The sequence below is a fragment of the Callithrix jacchus genome, chromosome 2, assembly GCF_049354715.1.
Source record: "Callithrix jacchus isolate 240 chromosome 2, calJac240_pri, whole genome shotgun sequence".
NCBI classification, from domain to species: domain Eukaryota; kingdom Metazoa; phylum Chordata; class Mammalia; order Primates; family Cebidae; genus Callithrix; species Callithrix jacchus.
In genome coordinates, this window is record NC_133503.1 from 205,020,311 (window position 1) to 205,038,238 (window position 17,928).

General features: G+C 59.0%; 1 protein-coding gene across 4 annotated transcripts in view; it reads left to right on the forward strand.

The window, feature by feature from the left end:
- SLC12A7 (solute carrier family 12 member 7) overlaps window positions 1-16,843 on the forward strand; it is a 60,338-nt gene extending 43,495 nt beyond the window's left edge. For 2 of the 4 annotated variants that reach the window (XM_078365957.1, XM_035291819.3), the window contains exons 18-25: window positions 1,302-1,497; window positions 1,867-2,036; window positions 2,135-2,266; window positions 4,311-4,418; window positions 7,075-7,253; window positions 7,647-7,661; window positions 13,851-13,984; window positions 14,852-16,843. In XM_078365957.1, the coding sequence (XP_078222083.1) occupies window positions 1,302-1,497; window positions 1,867-2,036; window positions 2,135-2,266; window positions 4,311-4,418; window positions 7,075-7,253; window positions 7,647-7,661; window positions 13,851-13,984; window positions 14,852-14,943 (1,026 nt within the window). In that variant the 3' untranslated portion in view covers window positions 14,944-16,843. The remainder of the gene's footprint in view (window positions 1-1,301; window positions 1,498-1,866; window positions 2,037-2,134; window positions 2,267-4,310; window positions 4,419-7,074; window positions 7,254-7,646; window positions 7,662-13,850; window positions 13,985-14,851) is intronic. The other 2 variants (XM_035291822.3, XM_035291820.3) reach the window with 1 other exon arrangement.
- The last annotated feature ends 1,085 nt before the right edge of the window (window positions 16,844-17,928 follow it).

Sequence of the window (17,928 nt, forward strand, 5' to 3'; positions counted from 1 at the left end):
TCCGTTCCCTGAGTGGTCTGGGGCTGCTGTGACGGGATGCAGACCACATAGCTCACAGCAAAGAGCGTCCGCTCTCCAGCTCCTGGGGCCCCAGGTGGCCCTGGACGTCAGTCACTCTGCCCCTGCCTGCCTCCATGCAGCCTCCTGTCCTCCGTCTGAGGCTCTTCCTGCTTTGTCCTGTAAGGCCGCCTGTGGTTGGCGTCAGGCCCACTCTGACCCAGGATGCTCTCTCAAGGTCATGGCTTCATTGCAGGTCTCTAAAATAAATCCACAAAGAGTTTTCCCAAATAAGGTCGCATTCTGAGGTTCCCAGGGCCGGAATGTGGGTGTCCTTTTTTCAGGGGCCACCATGCGCCCCACTGCGATTGTGCTCTGGGCTGAGAAATTCCTACCTGCTGCTTGGGTACAGCATGTTCCCCCCAGCCCAGCGTCCCCTGAAGTCTCAACCCGGCACAGACCCACTCCGAGTGAGTCCCAAGTCTCACGTAAATCTCAAATCATCCTCTAAGCCTCCAAACCAGAAGGCAGTGCAATGTGGGGGTCTGGTCCGTCATGGACAGAAGTGCCCTGTCTGTAGATGTGTGCAAGTGAGGAACCACTTACCCCAAAACGCAGCAGAGGACCTCCGCGGAGAGGCACGTTTGCTCCGAGAGGGAGAATCAGGCGGGAAGGGGCCTCCACTACCCCGCAAGGCTGAGACCCACCAGGTGGGCTGTGGTTCCAGGGCCTGAGGTCACCCGAAGGTCGGGGGTGGGAGGCCCGTGTCCACATGCGCTTGGCTTTAGTCCTCGCAGGCCCCATGGAGTCCAGCCGCTCCATGCTGTGGCCTCGTCAGATGCCCCTGGGAGGACACTGTACACGCCAGTGACCCCGGCCCCATGTTGCTCGTACGACGCTTCATCCTGAACCCCACGGTCTCCCTTTGAAGAGTTGCTAATTTGATCCATTCTTGGGTGTTTCTGACTCACCAGGTATATAAACCTGGCCCAGAGCATCCAAATAAAGTGGCAGGTGTGGCTGGGACGCTGTGGATCCCCCAAAGAACTGCCTGGTGCTATGTGCCCAGAGCAGTCTCCACATCACCTGCACGTGGCATCAGGCACACCTGCTCTTTCTCTCTGGTGTGTGGATACACGCACATGGGTGCAGCAGTCCGGAGCACTGTGGCACAGCATGGAGCCTTCCCTCCTGCTGGGCCCATGGTGGGGGTGCCCTCCCCACCGTGCATGGTGGGTGTGGGTCTGCGCACCCTGTTGCTGCTGCTTGGAGGCTGTGGTACTGACCTGTCCTGTGTCCCACAGAACATCCGGTCCCTGATGAGTGCGGAGAAGACCAAGGGCTTCTGCCAGCTGGTGGTCTCGTTCAGCCTGCGGGATGGCATGTCCCACCTCATCCAATCGGCCGGCCTGGGCGGCCTCAAGCACAACACGGTGCTCATGGCCTGGCCTGCGTCCTGGAAGCAGGAGGACAACCCCTTCTCCTGGAAGAACTTCGTGGGTAGGTGTGGCTAGCAGCCCCAGGCCTGTGTGCTGTCAGGTCCTGATGGGCCTGAGTGTGTGTGCTCTTAGCCCTGGCAGCGGCCATCTGAAAGCGTCCAGGCCCTCCCTCCCATTCTCCTGGAGCCCCGCTGGGGCGGGGGTGTCCTGGGCGGTGACCAGCAGCCGAGCTCCGCTGTGGGTCTATGCCTGGACTTCAGAGGAGCTGATGGAGGGAGGGTGGAGCCCTGCGGGGACCCCGCCCACCTCACCTTGAGAAGTCTCATGTCTGAACCAGCTGGGAAAGTCAAGGGGAAGGCCGTATGGTTCCCCCAGGCCTCTCCCTCCTCCCAGCCTCCGATGACCTGCTGGTGGGTGCCTCTCTCTGCAGACACCGTCCGAGACACCACCGCCGCGCACCAGGCTTTGCTGGTGGCCAAGAACATCGATGCATTCCCGCAAAACCAGGAGCGCTTCAGCGGCGGCCACATCGATGTGTGGTGGATTGTGCATGACGGCGGCATGCTCATGCTGCTCCCCTTCCTGCTGTGCCAGCATAAGGTGGGGCATGCTGCGGGCACAGGGATGGGGATGCGCCGTGGGCCAGGGCAGGCAGGGGCTCCTCCCAGGCCCCGTAGCCATGCCCACTCCGTCTCCAGGTGTGGAGGAAGTGCCGGATGCGTATCTTCACGGTGGCCCAGGTGGACGATAACAGCATCCAGATGAAGAAGGACCTGCAGATGTTCCTGTACCACCTGCGCATCAGCGCTGAGGTGGAGGTGGTGGAGATGGTGAGGCCTGAGGGCTTGAGGGCAGGAGATGGAGGGGGAGGTGGGGAGGGCTGTAGGTCTTGGGAGGTGGAGGAGGAGGTGGGGAGAGAGTGGTGGCGACTGTGGCGGGGGCTGCCAGGCCTTGTGGGGTGGTGGAGGAGGCTTGGTCCTGGGAACGCGAGGACGTTGCAGGAAGCACAGAGCCCTGCACGTCCCTTGTTGACATCTCGAGTGGCCTGGGTGTGGGTGCTGCCCTGGAACTGGCGTCCACCTCTCCATGTCCCCGTGGTCCCGTGTCCTCCTTGGCCTGGGTCCATCCAGGACCGGGTTCTATTCCCGACCTCATGTCTCGGTGGCGTTCACCATGGTGCAGTGCACCTCTGAGCACCTCCCGTCTTGGGTGCTCTCCCCAGATAGGCTCATGGTCCCACAGCTGGAAAGCACACGTCGGCAGTTGGGACTGGGGGTAAAGGGCAGAGTGAGGCCAGGGTGCGGCCATCGCGTAGGACAGACAGGCCTTCGGTCAGCTGCAGGCAGGGCCTGGACAGAGACTTGTCCATCCTTCACACCTGGGGAGGACGGGTTGACGGTCGGAGCGCTTGCTCCCAGCCCCCAAGCCTGGGGCTCTGGAACCTGGTTCTGTCTGGCTGTGAGTGAGGCCGGTGCAGCTGCTTCTGTGTTTCTGCGTCAGCTCCCGTGGAGCGCGGTCTTCCTGTGCGGCTGCTCTTCCTCTTGCCCTGTGGGACTTTTCCTAGGCCGAGGGGCGCGGGCATGCATTGCTCTGGGTCTTTTTCTGCCCAGTTTTCTACACTGGGCTTCGTTTCCACATGGCCATGTCTTCGGGGACGATGGCTGGAGCTTCTCTTGTTTGCACGAGGCTTTATGGTTTCAAGTCTGTAGAGTTATTAGTGGTTCTAATAGTTGTATGATTAACGTTATCTCCGAGTCACAACACTGCTAGTGAAATAGTAACAAAATGCTGCCTGGGAGAACAGCCCTGCCCGGAGGACAGGCGGGCGGCCACAGGGGCCAGAGGAAGCGGGCAAAGTGAGCCTGTGGCTCCAGCACCCCCAGCTCCCCCGTGGTGCCAGGGTACCTGGAGCTCCCAGTGCCCCCACGCTCCTGGCCATGTCTCCTGGCAGGGCTGGGGCTCCCCCTCTCCATGGCCCTGCCACCAGGGACAAGTGTCACCTGGCTGGAGAGGGGCCCATGGGCCGCTGCCGTTCAGTCTGTCATTCTGGTATTTTTAAATTTTTGAGACCGAGTCTCACTCTGTCCCGCAGGCTGAAGTGCAGTGGTGTCATCTCAGCTCACTGCAACCACCACCTACTGGGTTCAGGCAATTCTCCTGCCTCAGCCTCCCGAGTAGCTGAGAGACTACAGGTGTACATCACCACATGGGCTAATTTTTTTTTCTTTGTTCTTTTTGTATTTTTAGTAGAGACGGGGTTTCGCCATGATGGCCAGGCTGGTCTCGAACTTCTGACCTCAAGTGGTCCGCCCTCCTTGGCCTCCCAAAGTGTTGAGATGACAGGCATGAGCCGCTGCACTGGATCTGCTGTGCCGTTTTAAACGCTTGTGCTTAACGGGCACAGTGGCTCCAAATTTCCATGAGCTGGGTGCAGTGGGTGAGACCCAGGGGTCCCGCATGGCAGGCGCTGAGGTTGTGCCGTGGCTTTTCCGTGTGTCCTGGGCGGGTTTCCTGTGCTGACGAGCCCTCCTGAGCACAGATAGTAACATCTGTGAGTGTGGACGCTGCGGTCCACAGGGCAGTCCTTTACCCAGAGTCACGTGCCGGGTTGGTTTGTGGCTGTGGTCTTGTCCTCGAGCCTGCCCTGTGCCCGGCTGGAGGGTCCTGGGGGGGATGTGAGCGGAGCATCTGTGCAGTGTCACCGCCCATCGTGAGCTCACACCTTCCCAGCCACGGGGCGGGGGCCTGCAGGGCCCTGGACGCCTGGCCTCTCCCGCTGCTCAGCGCGGCTCAGCCTCTGGAAGCCGGGTGGTGGTGGAGGCGACCCGTGATTCTGTGCACGCCAGGCTTACTGCCTATTCGGGAACTTTGTAGGTTGAAAATGACATTTCTGCCTTCACCTACGAGAGGACGCTGATGATGGAGCAGAGGTCGCAGATGCTGAAGCAGATGCAGCTGTCCAAGAACGAGCAGGAGCGAGAGGTGCGTGGGCGCCGTGGCCGCCGTGGCCGAGGCGAGGCGTGGGCACCGTGGCCGCCGTGGCCAAGGCGAGGCCTTCCCAGGCTGCAGTCGGGAGGGTCCTCCGGAGAGCACGCTGCGTCATGGTCTCAGCCCCAGCCCGAGTGCGGGTGGCACAGGCTGTGCAGGAAGACAGCAGTGGCATCAGAGGCAGAGCTCGTGGGAGCCTGGTCGCGCGGGTGCCCGGTTAGAGGAATGGCGGCCTGGCAGACGCACGCTCACGTGCAGGAAGGGATTGAACACAGAGGTGACAGTCTTTGCAGGTACCAGGAAGCTCTTCTACCAGGGACTGCAGGCACCTGTCCATCTCCAATACCAGGCAGGGCAGGGCAGAGCAGGGCCGCGTTGACGCCTTCCAACAAATTATATCACTTGTTTTATGTTCTGCCACCCTTGTCTAAAAAATACACCCCCACACACCTTATAGTTAAAAAAAAATAAAAAATAAAAACGTAGCTTTTCCAAGCCTGCAGCAATGCAGGCGGGAGACGGGAGGGGGCCGGGCAGTCCCCAGGCTTCTCCCCGAGGCTGTGCCCCTTGACGGGGTCGGCAGCTCCTGAGCCAAGGTTTCTTACCACGGCTGCTTTGCCTCCGCCTGAAACCCCTGAGCCCCGCAGCAAATTCTGTGCCGCCCAGAACCCAGTGGGAGCGGAGAATGAACGCAGGGAGGGAGGGAAGTGAGCTGGGGGGAGGTGACTCCGGCCCCCCACGCAGACCCACATAGCCATCGCCCAGCTGCAGCAGCTTTGGCCCCGTGGTAACTGTCCGTTGCTGACGACGTGCAGGTGTATCCACCTGAGTCACATGGGCCTGGGCCCCTCAGCCACCGTGAGACGTGAGGGCAGGCCTTTTTGTGGTCACCTCGTGGCTGAGGAAGGTACGGGGGCCTGTGGCAGGACTCTCAGCTCTGTGAGATCACGACCTCATGGGCTCTCGTGGGTCCCACCAGGCTGGCGGCACACACAGGTCTGTGACTGCAGACCAGGTGCAGGTGACGGTTTTCTGAGACTACAGTGACAGTGGCGGCAGCAGGGACAGAGCATTCACCTGCCCTGGGGCCTCAGCCTCACCCAGAACCCGCGGTACACAGGTCTGTGTGTGGGGCTGGTGCACTGACAGCTGGAATCACTCAAAGTCACTAAGTGGCGACCACTGCCCGCCCCCAACAGAGAGAGGCTCATGGAGCCCCAGCCCTGCCTGTTCTCAGACCCCGGGCCGGTTATGGCAGACACAGACGCAGCACCCAGGGCGATGCCCAGCTTGTCTGCAGACAGATTCCTTCCACAGGAGTGTCTGGGAGGACCCATGTCCTCTGTTTCTGTCCAGGCCGAGTCCCTGAGGGTCAGCAGGGTCGCCCTGAATTAGCAAGGGTTCAGCCAGGGCCAGGGCGGGGCTGGAGGTGTCACCGCTCTGCAGAGGCCTGCTGTGCAGGTGCCGGGCGGGAACCCTCAGTGCCTCACACCGTGGCCCTCAGGGCAGTGGGCAGCGCTGGCTCTTCGGAGAGCAGATGGCCCCTTGGCTCTGGTTTTTCATTCACGGCCACAGGAAATTTAGGCCAGGCCAGGCTGTGAGGTGGCTGCAGGGCCAGCCACAGTGAGTATCGGCCTGGGGGCCGCTGTCCGTGTCCCGAGAGGGAGGCAGCCCCAGGCCCTCCCCCATCCCTGTTAGTCTCCTCCCTTTTGGGAAGGGCCGACGCCCACTTTAAACATTTTCATCTGGGGGAGGATGAACCTGGTCTGGTGAAATCACCGTGGGCCTTTGGCTTTTTAAAATCATCCCGGGGCTCCCAGACTCCTGATGCCCCTGGGACGAGCGGCTCCCTGGGCTGTGTCCAGCTCAGGTAGGGCTCCAGCCACAATCAGAGCTCCCAATGGCCCTACCCTTCAGGCTGGGCACAGCAGCACAGAGGGCGTGAAGGCTGCGGGGAGGGAGGAGGCTGCGGGGAGGGAGGAAGCTGCGGGAGGGTCTGACCAGCCGGGGTGCGCTGTTCGTTTGACCTGGCGGTGACGGGGAGGGAGGGTCTTGAACCAGCAGTGGTAACATTTTCCTCAGGTTGTCAGAAGTGACCCACAGGGGACGAGCCCTGTCATTGGCCCCAATGGTGCCCCTGCAGTACCCCACAGACCCCCTGTCAGCCGAGTGTCCCCTGGCTGATCAGACACAGCCTGCTTCCCAGGGGATCCCAGCACGGCCCCCTCCTGCCCTGAGCCTCCGTGAGGCAGGGACACCTGTGTGCTGGCCATGTGGGTGAGTGGGTGGTCTCTGGCGAACACAGCATGCACAGGGCCCCGTCAAGCAAGGAGACTCTCCCGGCACGTGTCCCCTCACGTCAGCGCAGGCCGTGGGGCCTCTTTCTCCAGTTCAGGGCCAGAGTGGGAAGGTGATGGGCGGAGATGGGGAGAGGAAGTGAACGTTTGGTCTGGAGGCCTGGAGGAGGGAGGCAGCCTTGGGGGTGGGGCTCGGGACCTTGTGGGAGGACAGACTCATCCAGGGTCAGGCGCGCATGGCCCTTTTGGTTCTGTGGTATGAGCCGGCCTTGCCTCTGGCCTGGCGTCCCGGGTCGTTCTCGCCCAGGGGAGTTTTGAGACCAGCTGGTCTCACCGAGTCCCGGGTCTGCCAGGCCCAGCTGATCCATGACAGGAACACCGCGTCCCACACCACAGCGGCGGCCAGGACCCAGGCGCCGCCCACTCCAGACAAGGTGCAGATGACCTGGACCAGGGAGAAGCTGATCGCCGAGAAGCACAGGAACAAAGATGCCAGCCTGTCCGGGTTCAAAGACCTCTTCAGCATGAAGCCGTGAGTGTCCGTGCCTGTGGCTGGGCAGGGTGGGGTGGCAGATCTGGTAGTGAGGATGGAGTCTCTTCCCTGACCACTGAAGAGCTTCACCGAAACCCCAAAGGCCAGCGGGCCTGTTAGAGAACAGAGCTGCCTGCCAGGGCTGGCTGAGGTCCTCAGGGGCGTGGGTCTGGTTCTGCAGAGGCAGCAGAGTCCCAGGGTGAGAACACCAGACACACCTCTCACCTGGGCTCAAAGGCAGAGCCTAAAGCCTGCTTCTCAGGAAGGCCTGGGGTTCCTGGGCCCTGTGGGGTGGGCCGAGGCGGCATTCTCTTGGGCAGCTGTGATGCCTGGAACGGCCCCGTGCTCGCTCCTGAGGTCAGTAACACACTTTTGTTTTTCTCTCCTGCATAGAGAATGGGGAAACCTGTAAGTCCACTCACTGCAACCAGGTCGCCTCCCGGTGGCCCTGCATGCCTGTGTGGCGTGGCCTGCGTGGCATGGCCTTCGTGGTGTGGCCCGTGTGTGTGTTCCAGGCCTCCCAGTGGCTCTGCATGCCAGTGTGTGTGTGGCCCATTGTGTGTGTGTGTGTGTGTGTGTGTGTGCACACGCGCGCGCCAGGCCTCCCAGTTTCCCTGCATGCCCGTGTGGTGTGGCCCGTGTGTGTCCATGTGTGCGTGGCCCAGGTGTGTCTGTGTGGGTGTTCCAGGCCTCCCGGTTTCCCTGCATGCCCGTGTGGTGCGGCGTGCATGTGTCCGTGAGTGCGTGACCCAGGTGCCTCTGTGTGGGTGTTCCAGGCCTCAGTTTCCCTGCATGCCTGCATGGCGTCATTCACTGACATGCATCCGTGTGCAGCTAGAGCTTACCCAGTGCTGCCTCGGCTCCCACGTCTGTTTCCTGTTGCCTTTGCTTGCCTCTGTTCACAGTGGCTCTGACACACACCTAAAGCCTCTTCCTCAGTAAGGCCCAGGAACTGAGACCTGGGAGGTGGCCAAGCCGCTCCTGCGTGGAGGGGAGGCGTGTGCTGGCAGGACCCGTCAGCAAGTGCGTCCACGTCCTTCTGGGTCGGGTACTGGCTGAGTTGCGTCCCCACCCAGAATGGCTTCCCGTTAACGCCGTCCACCCTGGGGAGTCACCCTTCTGTCTCCAGGTGAAGGGTGTGGAGCAGTTCTCTGTGTGGTCAGGCCCTGGGGTGGGAGCTACCTGTGTCTGAGCTCTGGGGCAGGTGGGAGGGAGTACCCTGGACGGACCCCAGGCTTGGTCTCTAGGAGTCCTCAGCTCTGTCCCCTACCTGCCCCCACGGTAGCTGCCTGGGTCATGTTTTCATCATGGGCAGGGGCCTGGGGCCTGAGTGAGGAACGCACCAGCTGAGTGGCCACACCTCCTTTTTCTCTTTAACCCTGAAACCTGAATTAATCAGACACCAGAAACCGTGCACCTGTGTGGGAGGCAGGCAGGGAGCCCCTGTGCTTGCTGCTCTGTTCTGTAAATCTAAACGTGCCTTCAGAATAGCATGTTCATTAAAGCTTCAGGTCGACCTAGACCCAGGAGCAGGGTTTGACCCCACTCCCACACATGTGAGCACACTAGAGCAGCTGCAATGGCCCTGTGTGTCCACCTAGGCCTGGGGCAGGGGCAAGTCCCCGTCCCCACCAGCCTGTAGGGTCAGGAGAAGGTGGGCCAGAACGGATGACGCGTGGGCTTTGTGTCAACGTGGGTTTTGTGTTTGGGACAGGACCGACTCTCCTGGCTGGGAGAAGCCCCAGAATGTTTGGAGGTCAGGCCCTGACCTTATCCTGGGCAGTGCGGGCGTGAGGCGTGCAGGGCTTACCGTGGCGTCCCTGTGCGCACACTTAGGGATGTCTGTGTGTTCACTCATATGTACCTGTCAGCGCACCTGCTGGTGGACACAGACCTGTCTGTGCACGTGGGCGTATGTCAGCATACCTGTCTGTACGTGGGCGTACATGTCTGCACATGTGCACGTATTCATGTCTGACAGTGTCTGTACACACTTGTGTGCACATTAGTGTGACTGTACGTCTGCACACATTTGTGTATTAGTGTGACCGCGTGCCTGTGTGTACGTGTCGGTGTGTCTGCATGTGTGCGTATACACATCAGCATGTACAGGCACATCTGTGCACATGTCTGCACACGTTTGTGTATTAGTGTGACTGTGTGCCTGTGTGTGTACGTGTCGGTGTGTCTGCATGTGTGCGTATACACATCGGCATATACAGGCATATCTGTGCACATGTCTGCACACGTTTGTGTATTAGTGTGACCGTGTGCCTGTGTGTACGTGTCGGTGTGTCTGCATGTGTGTGTATACACATCGGCATATACAGGCACATCTGTGCACACGTCTGCACACGTTTGTGTATTAGTGTGACCGTGTGCCTGTGTGTGTACGTGTCGGTGTGTCTGCATGTGTGTGTATACACATCAGCATGTACAGGCACATCTGTGCACATGTCTGCACACGTTTGTGTATTAGTGTGACCGTGTGCCTGTGTGTGTACGTGTCAGTGTGTCTGCATGTGTGCGTATACACATCGGCATATACAGGCATATCTGTGCACATGTCTGCACACGTTTGTGTATTAGTGTGACCGTGTGCCTGTGTGTACGTGTCGGTGTGTCTGCATGTGTGCGTATACACATCAGCATGTACAGGCACATCTGTGCACATGTCTGCACACGTTTGTGTATTAGTGTGACCGCGTGCCTGTGTGTGTACGTGTTGGTGTGTCTGCATGTGTGCGTATACACATCAGCATGTACAGGCATATCTGTGCACATGTCTGCACACGTTTGTGTATTAGTGTGACCGTGTGCCTGTGTGTGTACGTGTCGGTGTGTCTGCATGTGTGCGTATACACAGCATGTACAGGCACATCTGTGCACATGTCTGCACACGTTTGTGTATTAGTGTGACCGTGTGCCTGTGTGTACGTGTCGGTGTGTCTGCATGTGTGCGTATACACAGCATGTACAGGCACATCTGTGCACATGTCTGCACACGTTTGTGTATTAGTGTGACCGTGTGCCTGTGTGTACGTGTCGGTGTGTCTGCATGTGTGCATATACACATCGGCATATACAGGCACATCTGTGCACATGTCTGCACACGTTTGTGTATTAGTGTGACCGTGTGCCTGTGTGTACGTGTCAGTGTGTCTGCATGTGTGCGTATACACATCAGCATATACAGGCATATCTGTGCACATGTCTGCATGTGTGCGTATACACATCAGCATGTACAGGCACATCTGTGCACATGTCTGCACACGTTTGTGTATTAGTGTGACCGTGTGCCTGTGTGTACGTGTCGGTGTGTCTGCATGTGTGCGTATACACATCAGCATGTACAGGCACATCTGTGCACATGTCTGCACGTTTGTGTATTAGTGTGACCGCGTGCCTGTGTGTGTACGTGTTGGTGTGTCTGCATGTGTGCGTATACACATCAGCATGTACAGGCACATCTGTGCACATGTCTGCACACGTTTGTGTATTAGTGTGACTGTGTGCCTGTGTGTGTACGTGTCGGTGTGTCTGCATGTGTGCGTATACACATCAGCATGTACAGGCACATCTGTGCACGTCTGCACACGTTTGTGTATTAGTGTGACCGTGTGCCTGTGTGTGTACGTGTCGGTGTGTCTGCATGTGTGTATACACATCAGCATGTACAGGCACATCTGTGCACATGTCTGCACACGTTTGTGTATTAGTGTGACCGTGTGCCTGTGTGTGTACGTGTCGGTGTGTCTGCATGTGTGTATACACATCAGCATGTACAGGCACATCTGTGCACATGTCTGCACACGTTTGTGTATTAGTGTGACCGCGTGCCTGTGTGTATGTGTTGGTGTGTCTGCATGTGTGCGTATACACATCGGCATATACAGGCACATCTGTGCACATGTCTGCACACGTTTGTGTATTAGTGTGACCGTGTGCCTGTGTGTATGTGTCGGTGTGTCTGCATGTGTGCGTATACACATCGGCATATACAGGCATATCTGTGCACATGTCTGCACACGTTTGTGTATTAGTGTGACTGTGTGCCTGTGTGTGTACGTGTCGGTGTGTCTGCATGTGTGCGTATACACATCGGCATATACAGGCACATCTGTGCACATGTCTGCACACGTTTGTGTATTAGTGTGACTGCGTGCCTGTGTGTGTACGTGTCGGTGTGTCTGCATGTGTGCATATACACATCGGCATATACAGGCATATCTGTGCACATGTCTGCATGTGTGCGTATACACATCGGCATATACAGGCATATCTGTGCACATGTCTGCATGTGTGCGTATACACATCGGCATATACAGGCATATCTGTGCACATGTCTGCATGTGTGCGTATACACATCGGCATATACAGGCATATCTGTGCACATGTCTGCACACGTTTGTGTATTAGTGTGACCGCGTGCCTGTGTGTGTACGTGTCGGTGTGTCTGCATGTGTGCATATACACATCGGCATATACAGGCATATCTGTGCACATGTCTGCATGTGTGCGTATACACATCGGCATATACAGGCATATCTGTGCACATGTCTGCATGTGTGCGTATACACATCGGCATATACAGGCATATCTGTGCACATGTCTGCATGTGTGCGTATACACATCGGCATATACAGGCATATCTGTGCACATGTCTGCACACGTTTGTGTATTAGTGTGACCGTGTGCCTGTGTGTACGTGTCGGTGTGTCTGCATGTGTGCATATACACATCAGCATGTACAGGCATATCTGTGCACATGTCTGCACACGTTTGTGTATTAGTGTGACCGTGTGCCTGTGTGTACGTGTCGGTGTGTCTGCATGTGTGCGTATACACATCAGCATGTACAGGCACATCTGTGCACATGTCTGCACACGTTTGTGTATTAGTGTGACTGCGTGCCTGTGTGTGTACGTGTCGGTGTGTCTGCATGTGTGCATATACACATCGGCATATACAGGCATATCTGTGCCTGTGTCTCCACTGGTCGTCCTTGCTATGGTGCCTGGCACACCACTCCCAGCAGTGGGGACAAGGCCCCCTTGTCCCCCCAGCACTCCCTGCCATGGTCATGCCGCTCACTCCACCCACCCCCCAGCCCCCACCCACCGCCTGCTCCTGGCCTGGCCTCACTTCCTGGAGTTGCTCTTTGTCCACAAACACACTGGTAATTGTGGTCTACCCAGAAGTTGAGTCCAACGTTTCAAGTCCCTGTATCAAGAGCCCCTTGACTGTGCGGTGGACAGAGACCCCATCTGTAATTAAATCAAGCTGGAGAGAAGATGAAAGGCCTCCCTGTGTTCCTTCTGAAAATTGGTGGTTATGATCAGATTTATTTGGCTTAAGAGTCATGTGGATCAAAGGGTGTGAGCCTGGACGGATGGCGTCTCGGGGCCTCTCTGACCTTGCATGGGTGGCCTCTGTCTGTGTGCCCCACCCTCTGTGTCCGGGGCACTGCTGACCTCCCCGGGGGGCCACAGTTAAGACCGTGGCGGGGTCCGGGTTTTTCCACCAGAAACACAAGTGCTCCCAGGGCTGGTCTCTGCCAGATTTCCCAAGGCAGCTTCCTGGAATGCCACTTCTGCCATTTAGGGGCCTGCCTCAGAGGGACCGTGGGGTAGAGGAGGGAGATGAGCCCTGTCCCACAGGGCCTGATACCTACACAGCGGGAGTCTGCAGTGTCCCCAAACCTCCTTGGCTGGGGACCCTCCTGGGGGGCTGTGGCCGGGCCCAGGCCACCAGGGACGCTTTGAGATGTGGACTGCCATGGCAGTTCCCGAGCAGGGCCCCATTGTCAGTGAGGCTGGAAGGCAGGGTCTGGACGGCCATGAGGTAGAAGTGAGGACGGAAGGCGGGGTCTGGACGGCCACGCGGTGGAAGTGCTTTTCCTTTGGCCCTCGGCCAGGCAGGGGCAAGGTGGGCTGCGGGAGAGGCCCACAATAGTGGTCGTTGTGAGCACCTGTGCCTCCAGCTGAGTTCTCAGCAGCCCTTGCCTGTCACAGGCCTGGGAGCTTCAGCAGCAATGGCTGCACAGGCTGGGGGCAGCTGTGGGCCTTTCCTCCCTGAGCTTCCGGCCCTTTGGACCCAGCTGTGTGACCCTCCGAGAGGAGACCATATGTGCTCAGCCTGACGGGTTTGTGCTTGGCAGTGTCTAACGTGGGGCTCAGGGGGAACGCCATGGATGTCAAGAGAAGTGTGTCCCTTTGAAAGGCACCAGGCGCTCGGGACACCCAGGTAGCTTCCCCTCCATTCCGCCAGCTTCGCAGACGTAGATCTAGTTGAGGAAGCGCTTGCAGTTTGTGTCGTGTGACTGTGGCCCTTTGAAGCTTGGCAGCCCTCGTGTGCTGAGCTCTAGGGGCCCGGAGGCCAAAGCTTCCCACTGCTGAGCACCCACCCGGCTGCTGTCAGCGCCTCTCGCAGAGCCGCTGCCTCTGTCCTTCAGGGTTGGAGAGTCCGCCTGACCCTGACTCACATGGCCCTTTCCAAGGCATGTGAATGCAGGCTCATCAGGGCTCGGCCCAGACTCGTGTCCGGAGCGTGGGGCGTGCCCACCTCCTGCTGACTGTGCCACCCCCCTCGCCCCAGGGACCAGTCCAACGTCAGGCGGATGCACACGGCCGTGAAGCTCAACGGCGTTGTCCTCAGCAAGTCCCAGGACGCGCAGCTGGTCCTTCTCAACATGCCGGGCCCCCCAAAAAACCGGCAGGGGGATGAGAACTGTATCCTTTCCTATGGTGTGCATGTGGGCATGCGGGTGTCCCCGGCAGCTTCTGGACAAGGCCTGGGATTTTGGTGCTGTGAGTGAGGCTGGCTTCATGCCTTTCCTTCAGCCCCAGGCCCTGGGAGCTGCGACCGGGATGCAGAGGGGCTCTGGGGCCAGTGGTGGCATTGGTGTGGGGAGGGAGGGCCTGCCTGCAGTGCCAGCCCCCACCCCACCGTCACCGGATGTTCAGGGCTGCCCTGGGGCTGGGAGGCCCCCACCCTGTCATGCACCCCCACAGCGACTGTGCATCCTGGGACCTTCCCTGGGCTCAGCCCCACCCTGCCCCGAAGGCGATGGGAGGCAGGGAGCCCAGCTCTCGGCTTTAAGGCCTCGGTTGGCCAAAGCTTTGGGAATTTGGGCTTTATTGGGAAGACGGACTCCATGGTGTATCTGGGTGTATTGGCACAGACAGGGCGACATGTGGCACATCCCGGCTAGGGCGGCACCCAGAGTGCAGGGCCAGTGAGGGCGTGTCCTCCATGTATCCTGGTCAGAAGCCGTGGCCCAGGTCACCTGTAGGCCAGCTAGGACCCAGTCACCTGGCTGGGGATCCCTGTCAGGAGGGGTCTGCACTGTGGCTCCATCGCTGTCTCTGCTGGTCCTCCCTGTGGCCACGGAGCTCCCTCTCTTTCCCGAGCACAGGCCCCTCTCTCCCCTGCCCTGCCCCTTCCTCTCTTCTCCCCACCCATTTCTCACCTTGGCTCTGGCATTCTCAAATCAAATCTCAGCTAACCCAGAAGAGGGTAAAACCTCACTCCCATCACAGTTCCACCTCTACACGCCCAGGTGAGATCAGCTGTGGCCTTGACTCTGCTGACCGCAGACATGGAGTTTCTTGAGGTCTTGACCGAAGGGCTGAACAGAGTCCTCTTGGTCAGGGGCGGCGGCCGGGAGGTGATCACCATCTACTCCTAAGGCTCAGCAGCATCGCGGCACGCTGGGGCGGGCACGGAGGATGGCGTGGGCAGCCTGCGCCCAGGCTCGGCCCAGGGAAACAGACGGCAGACACACCTGTCCCCAGTGATGCCGCCTGGCCTGCCGTGGGGCTTCCTTCTGAGGTTTCTAGGCCCGCCACCTAGGGCTCTCCTGTTCAGCAGCCTTAAACCCCAGGCTGGGCCAGCGAGGGCATTACTGGAGGGTTTCCTTGAGTCCGAGTGCGGACGCCACTGCAGGAGTGACCTGGACGTGGCTGGATCTTCTTGCAGGTCATGAGAGGCCAGCGAGCCCGCTCTTGGTTTCTGGAAGTCCTTTTCCTTGGCTGGACTTACCCAGTGGTTAGGTTGCATTTCTCCCCTATCCAGAGCATTCTTGGAAGAGCACCGGAGCTGAAGCTGTCCCTGGTGATAAAGGTAAACCGTCAGCCCTGGCCACAGCTCCCTGCAGGGCCTTGGTCGCCTGAGTCCCTCTGTTCCTTGGCTGTTTTTGTATTTCTGCACCTCAAGACAGCAAAGCTGGAGGACGCTGTCCACGCCTGCATCACCCTCGTGTGGGAGCCTCTGGGCTTGGCAGGTCCACACTTGACCAGCTGGCGTGGCCGGGGCCGTCTGCAAAGGGAACTCGGTTTTTCTGGAATGCGCTGGACCACCTGTTGGGGGTGTGGTGAATACGGTGTGTCCCTCGGGGCTTACGCTCCAGGAAGGAGCCCCCAGCCGTGTCTGCCACGCCAGGCTGTGTCTGCTGCCATCCGAGTCTCCATCCGCCTTCAGAAAACCAGCCACTTCATTCATGAGCACTGATAGGGCCCAGCTCACGGCACTGCTGCCGTCAGCGCCTCCTGCAGGCGAATGCACTGAAACCCAGGGCCGCAGGTGTGTACGCGGAGTGAACGCCAAGTTCCCCGCCCAGCCCACGACAGCCAGGACTCCACCCCACGAGCACAGTGCACGGTTCAGCCTCTGAGCTGGCTCACACGTGGCATCCCCATCCCGGCGCTCCAGAGAGGGGGACACGGCCTCTGCGTGGGAGGTCCTTGGGCAGCAGGGGTGCCTGGCGTCAGGTCTGTCCGGCTGACTCCAAGGCATCCCCTGCTGTGGCTTGTGCCTTTCGTGGAGGCAGCAGAGGCACTGAAAAGAGATTCCTTCCAGGTCCCAGCACACTCTTCACTTCTGCTGAGTTTCTGCTTTATAGGCTGTGGTTGCATCTGCAGGCTGTGGCAGTGGCACTGACTGGGGCCTCCCCTTCCGTGTGGCTTATTTATTTATTTAAACACCCAGGGAGTCCATGGTAACGAGGCCTTCCATCAAGAGGCTGCTTCTGTACTAGAGGCCCCAGGTGGCCAGGCCCTGGGCTGTGTCTGGCTTGCACGGTCTCCCGAGGGAATCGGCCCCATCGCCAAAGTTCAGAGCAGGGCAGAGGCTGCACGTGTGCTTCCAGGCGTTTCTGAGGCTCTGCTCTGGGGCTGGCGTTGCCGTAGAGACATCACTGCAGGGCCCAGCATTCCCACAGCCTCTGCCTGTCTTGGCTCAGCCCTGAGTTAAGCAGCAGAACTGCCCTCTGCATCTGGGTGGGGCCGGCAGGTCCTGCGTCCGTGCACCTGACGGAGAGCAGGCTGGAGGTGCAGCAGCCCTCTGAACGTTGGTTGGTGGCTGGAAAACCGTGCGTGCGGGACGCTTCTGAGGGCCACTCAGTCCTCCACACAAAACGCCTCATGAGGGCTCCACTCTGCTCTGCCCTGTGCGCAGCAATGCCAGGCATCCTTTCCCTTGTCAGCTCGTGTAACTGGTAACTGCGGCCGTTGAAAGTTGATTCCATGTTCCTTTTGTAGGTTCCTTTGTACGATTTTGTTAGTAGAAAAGTAAAATCCTATGAAATCTGAGTCTGTTGAAGAATCTTGAGTCTCGTTCAGCATAAAAATTAGACGACTGGAGAAAATGTACTGGCTGTCCCTTCTCTAGCAGGAGCGTCAGGGCTGACCCGCCATAGCCAGCTCAGGTGGCTGAAGAGTGACCCTGTGAATTGGACAAGAGGGCTTCCAAATCACGTCACCAGCACGGAACTGACCTTCCCTCAAACTTCCTAGTGTTGTGTGTTGAAGCGCCCCAATCTGTAATTTGTGTTTGCGACAGTCTCACTGTTGCCCAGGCTGGAGTGCAGTGGTGCCACCTCAGCTCGCTGCAGCTTCTGCCTTCCAGGTTCAAGCAATTCTCCTGCCTCAGCCTCCTGAGTAGCTGGGATCGCAGGTATGCACCACCACGCCTGGCTTATTTTTGTAGTTTAGTAGAGGTGGGGTTTCACCGTGTTGGCCAGGCTGGTCTTGAACCTGTGGCCTCAAGTCATTTGCCCACCTCAGCCTTCCAAAGTGCTGTGATTACGGGCGTGAGCCACCGTGCGGGACCATTCTATCTATAATCACGGTGGATGCACCAGAGTCCGCCATGAGCGGAGCTGACATGCTCTGACACGCGATGAGATGCCACCTCACACCTGTGATGGCCACAGCCCGAACAGTGGGGGATCGCGGTGACGATGTGAAATCAGAGCCCTCCTGTGGGGTTGCAGCTGCGTGGGAAGAGCCTGTGGTTCCCGAAAGTGCGAGACACAGAGCCGCCCCTTCCCCAGCAGGTCCGCTCCCAGTGTGTGGCATGGCCTCGGGAACGGGTGCACAAGGTTCACGGTCGCCAGAGTGGGCGCAGTCTGAGAATCTGACGAGTCCACGTGGCCATGCCTGCTGTGGGGTGTGGGTAGAGCCAGAAGCCAGGCTTGGAAGCCTCACACTCAAGGGAGGAATCCGGACACAAGGGGTCTCACGCTGTGGGATGCCACTTAGGCGAAATGCCAGAACAGGCCAGGCCCAGAGGCTGGGAGTACACTGGTGGGTGCCAGGGTTTGCCAGGCGGAGTGGAGGGAGATGGCCTGAGGGGCACGAGTTTCTTTCCGGGGTGAAAACATTCTGAAATGGCT